The sequence below is a fragment of the Sprattus sprattus genome (assembly GCF_963457725.1).
Source record: "Sprattus sprattus genome assembly, chromosome: 16".
In the NCBI taxonomy this organism is placed as follows: Eukaryota; Metazoa; Chordata; class Actinopteri; order Clupeiformes; family Clupeidae; genus Sprattus; species Sprattus sprattus.
In genome coordinates, this window is record NC_137914.1 from 4,518,305 (window position 1) to 4,533,304 (window position 15,000).

Below are 15,000 nucleotides of genomic sequence, written 5' to 3' on the forward strand. Positions count from 1 at the left end.
TTGTGGAACATTCACATGATTCTATAATAGAACCCAAGGGAAATATAACAATCTTAAGAGAGCCTTTGAACCGCGTAAATGATTCAGGCCATAATCTGACATGGACTTTGAGAAATCTATGTCAGATCTGCTGCCATCTAGCCTGAGGCAATAACACATCACTGTAGCCCACACCACAGCATAATCCAAACATACAATACGATTCCAGGTCCACACACATACACCACACAGAATCCAAACACACAATATGATTCTTCAGGTCCACATACAGACACCACACAGAATCCAAACACACAATACGATTATTCAGGTCCACACACAGACACCACACAGAATCCAAACACACAGTATGATTCTTCAGGTCCACACACAGACACCACACAGAATCCAAACACACAATATGATTCCTCACACCCATACACCACACAGAATCTAAACACACAATATGATCCTTCAGGTCCACACACAGACACCACACAGAATCCAAACACACAGTATGAGTCTTCAGGTCCACACACAGACACCACACAGAATCCAAACACACAGTATGATTCTTCAGGTCCACACAAAGCAACTCATCAGACCTCCACTGACTGTGCATCTCTCTCTTGCTGCTCTTTCTCTTTAGCTCACTGTGCTGCGAGAGCAGGAAAATAGATAGATAGATAGATAGATAGATAGATAGATAGATAGATAGATAGATAGATAGATAGATAGATAGATAGATAGATAGATAAATACTTTATTAATCCTGTGGGGAAATTCTGGGATCTTGCAGCTCTTACATATTTACAATAATTACAAACAATATATACAGACATTACAAACAATACAATTCAGCTATGTAATGTATTGGCTTTTACCATAGCCTTTTGCGTCGCTTACTTATGACTAGACTTGGAGGGGCGAGCCCTCCCGGAAGCCATAGAGAATGCATTGAGAGCTCTGTTTTGTGAAAAAAACGCATTTAACATGGGAGTCAATGGGAGAGGTCTGGGGCGATTTTCATTTCGTCCCAGATCGCCCTGAAGGGGCGGGGCCATTTGAATCTTGACTCTAGGCTGACTGAATGACTGTTACCTGATTCGACAATGACATACAGAGGCAGATAAGACGGTCTAGTGGTAGAATCCGACAGAAAAAATATATGAAATTTACATTTACATGTAGTCGTGCAATTGAATTTATACATCAGGAATTTTTTTTTTATTATAATTTTTTTTTTTTTTTTTTCCCTTCTTCTTTTTCCCATAGGCAGTGCGTCGCCCAATCGCCCTTATGGACGAGCCGCCACTGGCTGGGACGAATGACCTCCTATGTCGCTCAGTCCTTGATCGTATCGTAAGAGACATGGGGGAAATAAAGCAACCTGTGCTGAGGTTGTTTACCTGTGCTGAGGTTGTTTACCTGTGCTGAGGTTGTTTACCTGTGCTGAGGTTGTTTACCTGTGCTGAGGTTGTTTACCTGTACTGAGGTTGTTTACCTGTGCTGAGGTTGTTAACCTGCGCTGAGGTTGTTTACCTGTACTGAGGTTGTTTACCTGTACTGAGGTTGTTTACCTGTACTGAGGTTGTTTACCTGTGCTGAGGTTGTTAACCTGCGCTGAGGTTGTTTACCTGTACTGAGGTTGTTTACCTGTACTGAGGTTGTTTACCTGTACTGAGGTTGTTTACCTGTGCTGAGGTTGTTTACCTGTGCTGAGGTTGTTTACCTGTGCTGAGGTTGTTTATCTGTGCTGAGGTGATTGACCCGTGCTCAAACCGTTCACACTAACATAAGCCCCAAGGCTAACTGACCCTGATCCTCTCTTCCCACTAAAACTTCCCCCATTTTCCGGCCAGATTGGGATTGGTCCCCTGACAAAGAAACCGTAAGGACCAAAATCATGCCGACACCTCAAGCAAAGTAGGTCTACTGCTTGTAGAGCAAACGTAACCCAGACCTGCCACCTGCCACCTGCACCTGCCCACATGAGCTGGCTGTCTATGGACACAGTCAATAGGTTTATGCCTGTACAGCTGTTTTTTTCCCCTAGATCCGTGCTGTCTTCCACACACACACACACACACACACACACACACACACCTCTCCCCATACTCACTCACTGTGATTGACATGTACAAGAGCTGTTGGGCCGTGGAGACAAAGTAGGGCTCTGGCTGAATCTGTGCCAGAAATCAATCCCCAGTTATTGTCAAATAAATCAAAGTCAAATTGACACTGATTGTGAAAATGACTAACTCCTCAGGACAGTTTATTTATCAATAGGCCTGGATGTCCAATTCCAATAGCTTCTATACTTTAGATCCGTTTAGATTCACTTTCCAGCTTTCAGTTTCATAGTAGTAAGGATGACTCTGATTGGAAACGGGGACTATACCCCTTTGCTAAGCTTTCTACAGAGTTAATATCCTTTGAAATAACCAGCACTGAAAATACAGAGCTCTAAATGGTCTCTGCGGCCAGTACTAGTTTTCATGTCCTATGTGGAAATGAGGTAATGGACCAGAGAACCGCTGCTTGAACTGTCCCTTTTGGTTAAGAGGACTCCGATTAGCCCCAGTGGCTGATCAGGATGTCAGACCAGCAGCATCCAACCAGCAAAAAGCAATTTCTCTGGCTGCCATGAAAATGGAGTAAAATAGAGTGCCGCCAGAAATCCTCTCTTCACTATATGAAATGGTCAGACATCTTCCCCAGGTCATCACTCAGATGGACACGCTGGCTCTCATCTGACTTGTCATGCATAGTATGTTTGTTATTAATTAATAAGTGAATATGTGTATTTTAAAGACATGTAGGCTACAAAGTATAGATGGATAGAGAAATAGAAGGGGGGAGTATTACATAGACATGTGGGCTAGATAGTGTAGATGGATAAAGAAAGAGAGAGTTGGGGGGAGAGAGAGAGAGAGAGAGAAGGAGAGGGGGAATCGGAGAGTCTATTGAAAGCTAATGAGACTTGAAGACTTCACGCTTCACCAAGTCTGTCCAACCAGTGGCATCAATAATTAGACTTAATTAGACACAATTCTAAATCCAAAGGCTATATATAGACTGTATTTATATAGCACATTTCATACAAGAGTTGCAATTCAAAGTGCTTTACATAAAATCAATAAAAGCAAGCAGCAGGAGCAATACATGATAAAAGGAGGCCGTGGCACTAAATCGTAAGTCTTAAAAATCATATAAAAATATAGGCTATTTTTGTAGGTGTTGTAATTCAGAGCAGTAAATCTTTGATGATATATCCATCACGCAGGACCATATCAATGGTGTCAGTTGCTGCATGAGAGGCTGAGCACATAACAAATATAACTTGAATAGGACTTTTTTACAACCTTGTTAATACTGATTTCCAGTGGTGTAGTGGTCCCTGGAGAAGTGGTTATACTCTTCATTTTTTTCAAGCAGCCCATACAGCACAGCTTAAACGTCCTGTTTTTAGAAGTGGGTATACTCAATGCTGATTGAAAAATAAGTGGTCATACTCCGTATACCCTGGATTACACCACTGCTGATTTCTGAAACACTGAGGTAGCTGTGGGAAATGATTACTGTGGAAAATTGGCCAAACAGATCTTTCCGTGATTTTTTCAATTGTTTTTCTTCTTCAGTAAACAGATATAGCCTACAGTTAGATAAACCAATGAATGAAAATCGAACAATGACGCACTGAGTATTCTGTCAGGATTAGTCTGTCCTGGTTTAAATTAAGTGTCCTGCTTTTCTTTCATTTAAACGGGATTCCCCTTTGTCTCAGGAGAGACATGACTTGCCTTCGTCATCGTGTGACAGGGGCATTGCGGAGGGAGAAGGGGGTCTTTCCCAACTTCTCTGCGCATCCCTGGGAGACGTTCTAGAGAGCACACCTGCTGTCACCTGCCGACCCATCGCTTACGTTAAATAGACATCCACGAGCTTCCGTTATTAGGCAACACGAGTCCAAAAACTCGAGCAAAAATAGACACATACAAAAAAACTGCCTAAGACTACGTAGTTATGCGCGACAAGCTACAGGGAAAGTGGTGCAATAAAAAAAATAAAACAATCTTTTTTTTACCTCGAAACGTCACTTTGGCGATCCTGTCCGCTTTCCCCCGTAGGCAGGTGATGGTGTTGAGGCGCACTACTAAAGCCATGTTAACTTAGATGTAGGCTATCCCGATGCCCAGGCGGAACGTAGATATCAATTAAAAGACCAATTGTGCACGCATTCGCATCCAACCAATTAACTGATCCAGATATTCACTTCAAAGCATCTCATACAAGAAGTAAATATAAACCACTCGTCCAGAGTCCGTGGCAAAACGCGTTTTGATCTTCTTATAGTGCTGCAGCATAAATGATTAAAGTGCTTTTTGCATTTTGCCCCGCAGTCGAAGGCGGAGATGGTGGGATTCGCAGTCTACCACTGCTCTCACACTAGTGCCAAGTGCTGGCGCGCGCGCTCTACGATTCAGACTTGTACGAGACCGGAGATAGGCTCTGCGGCTGAAACCTCTTGGTGACGCCCACCCAAGTAAACTCTGATGGGGATTTCCTGTGGACCTATATGATTCCATGAAGGCGATCACTACACAATAAGTGCCGTAAACGAAGGACAAATAAAAACAATTCCAATAAAATAATGACTTGTATTATTTTTGAAGGCAGTTTTTTTTAAAACACCTTCATTTATTAGTTGTGCTGATGAAGATGTGGAAAGATGGGGTTTTGATATTCTGATGTTGGCTACTCATCATGGAGAAGCATCAGGAACTCTGTACAGGTCCCTCAGCGTCATAATCTGAGGTCCAAACGTAACATCAGAGGGCACGGTCAGGACCGAATGGTTGCCGGGCAACCCTTTGTTGCCGTTCGGGGAGGGTGGAGAGGTGTAGGGCTGCGCATAGAACGTCCTGCACAGAAGTCAACTTCGCGCTACAGTGGTCGGCAGATCCCCCCGGAAAAATCAGGCAGGACCTCAGTCATGGCTTCTCGGCAGAACGGAACACTTTTCACCCATAACAACGCCACCTACATCGCGCCATCCCTGATGCCTGGGTAATTAGCAAACCACTGTCAGTTTGGAGCAGCTTTAAGCAGAATATCGCCATTCTCCTAACTTCGTGGCTAAGAACAGTAATGAAAGTTTTGCATAGTTTATGTATTGTATTTGTAAAAGCGAGGCATATCAGCTTGGCTAGTCAAACTCAACATGTTTCCCAGCATGATTTCCAAGGGTAGTCCTGTTGCTTAACAGCAGAAATGAATTACAAATTAATGTAGGCTAATGAAACGATTAGGCCTAAAACCACATCCACATGAACTGTTGTAGGGAGAGGTTATATCACTGAACCTTTAAGTCTAAAACCAGATATTTGTGTGATATAGGATAATATTCGAGTTAAGTGGCTCTTGTTGTACTTAAATATACAACAGTTAAGAATAAAACAAATCAAAATAATATAATATCATCATTTGTAGTCAACTGTTCATTAGTGTGACGGCAAGGGGGAAAAAACAGTTCCTGTGTCTGGTGGTTTTGGTGTACAGTGTTCTGTAGCGCATACCAGAGGGGAGAAGTTGGAACAAGTTATGTCCAGGGTGTGAGGGGTCTGCAACGATTTTCCCTGCCCATATCCTGACTCTGGAGGTGTACAGGTTCTGGATTGAGGGCAGGTAGTCACCGATATGTCATTGCCATATTGCCATATATCCTGGATAGATTGACAAGATACAGAACAGTATACCATAAAATAACATAAGATGTATGAGAGAAACCCTGGGAGTAGGCTATGTCACTTAACAGAATTGTATAGCATAGGAAGACTCAACTCACTAGGAGTTCATGTTCTCTCATCCGGTCAGAGTGTTTAACCTGTTCCTCATACTCCCTACTTTCTCTAAAGCTATGGAGGTCACGTTCCCACCACCATGTTCACCTACGGACACACGTATGGGAATACCACCAGCAAGTGCCTCCAGGAATCCCGGTTCACATCGATGACCTTAAGCACCGCGACGGGTGTCAGGGGAGGGATGTTCCCATCCACCCTGTCCAGCGAAGGGCACTTGACAACGGTCCAGCCTGCACGGACTCGCCAGAAGGAACTACAGACCTTTTCCCAAGTGAGCAGAGTCCATTTATGGTTCCTTCAGAGTTCCGCTCAGACGGGCTGTAACTCTGAAGTGGTTCTTGGGCCGTAAAGGGCTCCTACAGTCCTGCTTGATCCCCTCCCCAGGCTTCACAGCACCATAACGATAACTTAAAGTATAGATCACCATAGCGATAACTAAAACTATAGATCACCATAGCGATAACTTAAACTATAGATCACCATAGTGATAACTGATACTTTATATCGACATAGCGATAACTTAAACTTTAAATCACATTATCGATAACTTCAACTATATATCACCATAGCGATGCTTTAAACTATGTATCACAAAAGTGGTAACTTACTAAACTATATTTTAAGTTAGTACTTGTCAGAACTACACTAAAAGAGGTTAATTATACAAAGGTACTGTTGCAGTACCTCGTTGCACCATTTAGAAAATATGTCCTGTGTACTGACCAACACAACCTCGATATGACGTCGTCTATACATTATTATTTTGAAGTCACTTTGGATAGTGTGCCAAGTCCATAATCCAGACTCAGTGTGGGTGGAATTTGACAATGTGTGTCTAAAGCTGATAGATAAGCAGTAACGGTGTGTGTGTGTTTGTGTGCGTGCGTGTCTGTGTGTGTGTGTGTGTGTGTGTTTATGTGTGTTTGTGTGTGTGTGTATCTGTGTGTGTGTGTGTGTGTGTGTGTGTGTGTGTGTGTGTGGGTGTGTGTGTGTGTGTGTGTGTGTGTGTTGTGTGTGTGTGTGTGTGTGTGTGTGTGTGTGTGTGTGTGTGTGTGTGGGTGTATCTGTGTGTGTGTGTGTATGTGGGTGTGTGTGTGTGTGTGTGTGTGTGTGCGCGCGCGTGTGTGTGTGTGTGTGTGTGTGTGTGTGTGTGTGTGTGTGTGTGTGTGTGTGTGTGTGTGTGTGTGTGTGTGTGTGTGTGTGTGTGTGTGTGTGTGTGTGTGTGTGTGTGTGTGTGTGTGTGTGTGTGTTTGCAGCTGACTCAAAGACACCGTGAGAACTACAAAGACTGCACCGGGACATGCGTGCCTGTCAGCTACTTCCAGCTCCCCGTGAAAGAGAGTGACAAGTCCCCTCAGGAGACCATGTAAGAGCAGTGGGTTAGAGCTGAGCTGCCTGATGCCCATTAACACCGGGGGAGAGGATGCCAGCTTTCATGTTTCTGTACCAGTGGACTGATGTGGTGTTTTATGTCTGTGTGGCATTGGACTGATGTGGTGTTTTATGCCGTTACAATGTCGTTTAATCCTTGTTTTGTTATGGGGATTAACATGAATGTTTGTTTTAGCACCTCTTTGATCGGCGTTTTATTGACTTGTCTGATACTGGTTTGATGTCACGTCTGTAAGCCAAAATGACTCATGCTACATTTTTTCTGATTTATTTATGCTTTGTCACTATTATATTATTGGTATTGTTGTTGTTAATAGCTTTAGAGGGGGAAAACAGTATGTTTTAAGTATGTATTCTTGCTTACTACCGTACTGCTTTTATGTAATGCTGAGCCTATCCAAATTCCAATAAAGCTTTTAAAACATCTGTTCCAAGCCAAACAAAAGTAGGGGTAGTTGCCTAGGCAACTCATAGTCAACCTCTGGATACCGCTAGCCCTAGTGTTTTGGTGATGACACCCCAAACAAGGTCTTGCTGTCCCCAGGCTATAGTATCCTCTTCACTACTGAATATTTCATGGCACTCCTGAAGGAAGTGTATGTGTGAGTGTGTGTGTGTGTGTGTGTGAGAGAGAGAGAGAGTGAGTGTGTGTGTGTGTGTTTGTGAGTGTGTGTGTGGGGGGGGGGGGGGGTAGTGTGGGTGTGGGTGTGTTTGAGTGTGTGTTTGTGAGTGTGTGTATGTGCGAGAGTCCAAATGAAAGACAGAGGGAGTTAGCGAGCGAGAGCTTTTGTAGCCACGTCTCTGGGGATCCACTGCCCTGCTTACTTGAACACAAGCAGGCTGGGTGTAAATATGAGCAGGGGATGCTATTGGTGTGATTTTACATGGATGAGGTGGTGTGTACGTATGTGTGTGTGTGTGTTTGTGTGTGTGTGTGTGTGTGTGTGTGTATGTGTGTGTGAGAGAGCGAGAGAGTGTGGGTGTGTGTGCGAGAGAGAGTGTGTGTGTGTGTGTGTAGATATGAGTAGGGGATGCTGTTGATGTGATTTTACATGGATGAGGTGGTGTGTATGTGTGTTTGTGAGAGAGAGAAAGAGAGAGAGAGTGTGTGTGTGTGTGTGAGAGAGAGAGAGAGAGAGAGTGTGTGGGTGTGAGAGAGAGAGAGAGAGAGAGAGAGTGTGTGTGGGTGTGTGAGAGAGAGAGAGAGTGTGTGTGGGTGTGAGAGAGAGAGTGTGTGTGTGTGTGAGAGAGAGAGAGAGAGAGTGTGTGGGTGTGAGAGAGAGAGAGAGTGTGTGTGGGTGTGTGAGAGAGAGAGAGAGTGTGTGTGGGTGTGTGTGAGAGAGAGTGTGTGTGTGTGTGAGAGAGAGAGAGCGAGAGAGAGAGAGTGTGGGTGTGTGGGTTCTGCTGATGCAGTAGATCATCACTGAATCTGTGTGCTCTTCTCTCTGTCTACCGGGATCTTGTTAGATGGGCTGCTCTGGGACACACACCCTGTCCAATATTTCTGAGTCTCTTGAAAGGCGCCCTATAAATAAAATGTATTATTATTATTATTATTATTATTTCCAGTGGGCCAAATGTGGAATTTTGATATTGGGAGGAGAGCTACGTTCAACATCCAACACTAGAGTCACAGTTTTTAATATAAGAAAGTCAACAACATAAACTGTTTAACTCTATGTTCTACATAGGTACCTCAGACTCAAAGCTCATTTCAGCGTAGATGTCTATCAAAAATACACTGTGAAAATCAGAAAAAGCCAAATAGTTTATTGCCAAGTAGTTTTCATCATAAAGGAATTTGTTTTAATTGTTAAGGATCTTTGCTATAACACACCTCTATGATAGGTATATGGCTGGGTAATGGGATAGGCATTACACATCTATGACCACCTAAGGGCAACGCAGACGCTGGACTCCTTTAAAGCTGGGCTTAAAACTTTTTTTATTCAAGAAGGCATTTCTGGCCTTGTGTTAAATCTTTTCTGTTATGCTTATGCTAATATTTAAATTTGTTTTTAATTGTATTGTATTATAGTGAATTTCTAATATGTAGGCACTCTGAGATTCTTTGGAATGAAAAGTGCGTTAAAAATAAGAATGAAAAGTGCGTTAAAAATAGAAATGAATTATTATTATTATTATTATTACATCTCTGTTTGACCTCTACCCTTCCCCACTCCAAAACAGTGCCTTCGGTCCCCTGAGGCCGGCGGAAGAGGAGAGGGTTCGGCGCTACCAGACCCTGCCTGCCGGAATCAGAACATCAACAAATGACCGTGTGATGCGGGATGTGTTCTTTGAGCGCAGGTGAACTGTATTACCACCAGGGGGTGATGTCGACCTACTTCTGTTTCAGACTGTGCCAAGAACTCTTAAAATGATATAAAAAAAACTCAACTGAGTGTTTGAAGCGTGTTTGTATGGACTTTTATTGGCACCCGTAAGATAGCCTATGCAGGAGGCCATGACGTGAGTTTTGAAGCCCTTGGTTTCTTGGTCAGTCTGGAGGTGTTCTTTTTTTATTTATTCTGACTATATTGACTGGCTACTGACTAATGACTGGCTAAAAACTGAAGATGAAAACAAAACTGGCTAAAACAGACTAGCCTGATAATATCCGACTTTTCATATTGGTGACGAGCAATCTTTGGCGTTCTGAGATGCTGCACTAATTATATGTTATAGGCCACAATATATGCTATAGGTCACATTTGAGCTTAGTAGGACCCATACATTGGACAAGACCGAATGGCATTTATGAACTTTTTTCTCTATTTTACGATAGCCTACCACTTAACAGGCAACAAAGCTATATAAAAATACGGCTTTGGCCTTCTCTGTCCTAAAGGTGTGTAGATTGTGTGTGTGTGTAAGATGTCACCTGGCATCAATCACTTGTTCCATGTTCTGTCTTTCGTGTTCTCTGTCTGCGCTCTGGTTTCCATCTCAGAGTAGGCAGGCACGGTCACGGTCTTGCCTGATTTATGTTCTGGCCATGACCGAGCAGCCCACATCGTTCTACCTGGTAGTCTACAGCCCGCAAGGAGGACGTGGAAAATAAGCTAACTCAGAGCAGCATATAGCTAGTCTAATGAAAACCTGTGGTCTCGGGACGGTCTTCTGACCACCACGTAGGCTACAATTAAACAGTTTAAAAATATAGTGTTTTAAGTAGTTTACATTTTACACTGCGCTAGATTTAGCCGTGGTCTTTTCATCTTCAGTTACCATAACAACCTGAATCAAACAACATTCTCGAAAACAACTCACAAGAGAACAACAAAGGACACTATTATCGCTGTTGACTCCACAAACAGGTGCAGCACCACTTGCTGTTTGGGTTAGTCGGTCGCACGAGCCCAGTCCCGAGCTCTCCCGGAAGAGGGAGACAGAGCGTAGGGGAATCAGGCGCGAGCCGCCTGTGTCTGCAGCCGCAGCAAGAGCATCCCATCCCTCTCTCTCTCCATCCATGTAGAGGCGCGTGGCAGGTCCCGAGCAGAATTCGCGATGTCTCCCGCGGCAGCACGGAGTCTTTTCGCGCTCTACGTCGTACTAAGCGCCTTATGTCCTCTATTACCAGGTAAGCGCCTGAACTCACCTTGCTGTTCAATTAACCTTCCGTGACTGTTTTTTTTTTTTTTTTTACATTTTCATTATGGATCACTAACTCTGAAACTGTACCTACCATGGTCAAACTTCTGTAGTCAGTGCATCATCATTTCTCCCGGTCTTATTGATCAAATTGTAGAAATGTTTGTTGAAGAAATCTGTTTACCTCTTGCTGTTTTGACTTCTTAGGCAGGTTACTTCAGTGTTATGTTATGTTGTGTTTATCTCGCAGGGTGCATATCCGTAAAACAATCAATTTGAACCTGTTGAACAAAACATTGTAACCTGTTGACATCATTTTGATTGCATTATAGTGCATTTTATAGCATTAGGGTGCGGTGTGAATTTCGGTGCAGCTGTCCTTAGAAGCATCATTGTGCTGGAAGTGCAGCTTATACGGATATAAGGGTGCTGAGGTGGAGAATCCAACAGTGACTGAGATATCTAAGATGACTGGAATTGGTGAAAGAAGTCTGATATCTCAGATATCCTCTACTCAAGAAATTCAGGCTATGGGGGTATACTGACATTTTGAAATTGAATAAAGAGAATACTGACATCATAACTCTGACGACAATCTAACTCTGAAGCCCACAGCTATACTTTAGAGATACTGTACCCCAGTTCAGAGATATGGTAGATCTAACTCTAAAGCCTCCAGCTATACCCCTGAAAATACTGCTATTGCTCATAGCAAGAGGCAATCTAAGTCTTGAAGTCTGCAACTATGTTTTTTTTTTTTCCATGGGGATTGTTTGACTGAGGAAAAAGTGATGTCGCTTTCTGCAGGGCCAGCGGCCATGGAACATGCTCTTACCTCATGGGCACATGCTGGAAACGCTTCGCTCTGCTCCACAATTAAAATAATATGTCAAATATTAGACCATGCGCAGTTTGACTTAAATCGCCCCACCGTCAGCGCTCTCTACAGATAAAAACACAGGGCCAAAACAGTGATGTCATCTATCTGGCACAGACATCAGATCTCCAGCATGCCTTCGCACAGGGGCTGAGGGAAAGGGGTGTGTGTTTGTGTGTGTGTGTGTGTTTGTGTGTGTGTGTGTGTGTGTGTGTGTGTGTGTGTGTGTGTGTGTGTGTGTGTGTGTGTGTGTTTGTGTATGTGTGCATGTGTGTGTGTGTGTGTGTGTGTGTGTGTGTGTGTGTGTGTGTGTGTGTGTGTGTGTGTGTGTGTGTGTGTGTGTGTTTGTTTGTGTTCACAGTCAGCTCCTCAATCCCTCCCTCTCTCGCTCTCATAATACTCAGCTTCCTACACTGACTTAATGATTGTGCATGTGTGTGCCCTGCTGACCCCATCTGACATGTCAAGTAGCCATTTTCATTAGACAATTCATTTAGGTATTACCTGTAGTTTAGCCTTGACAGAAGTGAGTAGGGCGGCTATGTGATGTAGGAGAATATTTCATGTGGACCTGTTTTAAAGTCTAGTGGATTTGACCATGCAGATAGTTAATGTCTGTACAGTTTAAAGTTCGTAGAGACTTGGAGGCAGACGCCAATAAAATGGGCTACACTTGGGGACAGCTTGAGATGTTGGCCCAGGACCAGGATGCATGGAGAACTTTTGTTTGCGGCCTAAGCCCCAGAAGGGGTAGTAGGCGATGATGACAGTTTAAAGCTCGCCCTGCCTGCCGTGGTTCTGTGGACTGCAGTCAGCGGACTTGTATGTTTGCGCTAGTTACACTGAACCTGCTTCTCCTAGTTGGGTGGGGGTGAATTGAGGCTGTTTGCAATGTGCAATTGTATGGTTGAATTTGTAGGTCTGTGGAAAAAGGCGAGTAGTGGAACACAGAATACTTATAATGTTCAACTCCTTAGCCTCCATGGGCCCATGGCCTCGACTAGTGGAAAGAGCACATGAGGACCTGCTGGAGTTGATGTCTTGAGTGAAGGCTGTTTGGCACATTCTCGGGACGGGTTTCCCAATACCAATAAATCTTAGCGGTTACGAGGGCTCTGTATGAGGGATTCTACGAAAGTTTATAAAAGCGTGTTTTCCCAACAAGCGCGTAACGTAACTGCTTTAAGTAGCTCTTAACGTACGTTGTAAACAACACTCAAATATCACTGATTTTGGAGATATCTGGTGACATCACAGCTGATAACATCACAGCCTTTCGGACTTCATAGGACGTTAATGATATTTGACTTAAAGGCTGCATGTCTAATTTAAGTATATAAACCCAGACACGCAGACAAACAAGTAATGCTAATGATTCAAATGATTAAAATGTAAAAGTCGGAAAATGTAAAAGTACACCGTATTCCGATTTGTTCACTATAGGCCTACTCAAGGCGTCCAGCATAAGCCAGCTCTTTGTCACTTGCAAGTGCCCTACAGTGATTGAGCTGCCTAAGTATCCTTGAAGAAGGAATGTGAGGATGCAGAAAGAGGTCAAGAAAAATTGTGAGGAAATGAGTAAAGGCCTGGCTATAGGCCTGTGGCTGATTTTGACAGGTTTTGTAGGCTATATGTTACTCAGACTCACTGTTTTTTTATATATATATTTAATACTTCTGAACTTTTCTTCATTATTATGTTGTTTTTTTTTTCATTTTTATCTTTGTTTCACAATCTTTCCGACTTTCTGTACAAATTTGTGAGTTAGGCCTAGACTCTCCTGAATGTAGGCCACAATATGCGGAGGAAAAAAAGATATGCTTAGACAAATGGAATCGGTAACGACTCCGCCAGTCTATCTCGCATAACTTTCCCAATTATGTGTCCGAAGTTTATTCATATTTCTATAAGCTTAAAATAGCTTTAAAAAAAGCTAAAAGGGATTGGCTACAAGATAACATCATAAAGGACAGGAATGTACAGCTGGAATAACATTGATAAATTTATTCTTAGTTGTAATGGCCTGTACGTTCTTCAGGTCCCTGTTAAGAAGCTTTAATTCGACTAGGACTACGAGTTTCCAGTTCCACTTCCAGGTTCCTGCTACGGCACTTTCGTGAATTGTCCGGAAATTATAAGATGATTCGTAAGAGGGATTCTTCAAACTACTTAGGCTACTACTACTACTACTACTACTTCTACTTACGTTAGGGAAAACTAGCCCTGTTCCATAGGGTACCAGTAGCTGACACCTGTGGGGGGGGGGGGGGGGGGTGTTGAAAAACCCCTACTCTATCCAGAGGCCATGTGATGCCGGAGGGGGGTCCACATGTCAACAGTCAGCACACGTTGGCCTGCATTAGGCCTTCTATGTGCAGACTGTCCGGTGGCTCTTTTACAGGCCAGCAGGGAGACGAGAGAGACACTCTACAGATGTTTGAGATGGTTTGTAAAATCAGTTTCAGCTGCAGTCGCTCGCACTCTCACCCCGAGCAGACCACGCACTGGGGGAGAAAGAGAGAGCAGCCAAGCCAACAGATCATTGCAATCGGAGTTGAACTGCTGTATCGCCTTCTGTCTGCTTTTACTTCAGGCTGTATTGCTTTTTTTCTGCTTTTACAACAGGCTGTATCGCCTTCTGTCTGCTTTTACTACAGGCTGTATTGCTTTCTGTCTGCTTTTACAACAGGCTGTATCGCCTTCTGTCTGATTTTACTACAAGGCTGTATCGCTTTCTGTCTGCTTTTACTTCAGGCTGTATCACCTTCTGTCTGCTTTTACTACAGGCTGTATTGCTTTCTGTCTGCTTTTACAACAGGCTGTATCGCCTTCTGTCTGATTTTACTACAAGGCTGTATCGCTTTCTGTCTGCTTTTACTTCAGGCTGTATTGCCCTTCTGTCTGATTTTACTACAGGCTGTATTGCTTTCTGTCTGCTTTTGCTTCAGGCTATCTCGCTTTCTGACTGCTTTTACTACAGGCTGTATCACCTTCCAACTGCTTTTACTTCAGGCTGTATCACTTTCTGTCTGCCTTCTCATTATTATCGGTCTCTCTTTCCTTTTCGCAGTTTCTATCTTTTCCCTTTGCTATTTCTCTGACTCTGTCCTTTTTGCGTGCAACTATTTATCTGTCTCCCTCCCTCTCTCTCTCTCTCTCTGTCTCTCTCTCTCCCTCTCTCCGTCTCCTCCAGTGGCGTACTGCAGTGTGGAAATGCTCTGTGTGTTAGGTCACTGCTCTGTTTTCCAGGGACTCAGAGAAACAGCTGTGGACTGGACTTTCAAAGCCTCT

At 43.5% G+C, this 15,000-nt stretch overlaps 2 protein-coding genes across 2 annotated transcripts in view; both read left to right on the top strand.

The window, feature by feature from the left end:
• Positions 1–4,975: 4,975 nt before the first annotated feature.
• On the top strand, positions 4,976–9,552 carry cimip2c (ciliary microtubule inner protein 2C; the record flags this gene model as incomplete). Its single annotated transcript, XM_080853361.1, has 4 exons — positions 4,976–5,049; positions 5,898–6,117; positions 7,103–7,212; positions 9,429–9,552. The coding sequence occupies 4 exons, from the start codon at positions 4,976–4,978 to the stop codon at positions 9,550–9,552; spliced, it is 528 nt and encodes a 175-aa protein (XP_080709487.1).
• Positions 9,553–10,723: 1,171 nt separating this feature from the next.
• LOC308377736 (fibronectin type III domain-containing protein 1-like) overlaps positions 10,724–15,000 on the top strand; it is a gene marked incomplete at its 3' end in the record, with an annotated part of 17,145 nt that continues 12,868 nt past the window's right edge. The window contains exon 1 of the mRNA XM_080854475.1: positions 10,724–10,821. Within this exon, the coding sequence (XP_080710601.1) occupies positions 10,749–10,821 (73 nt within the window). The 5' untranslated portion in view covers positions 10,724–10,748. The remainder of the gene's footprint in view (positions 10,822–15,000) is intronic.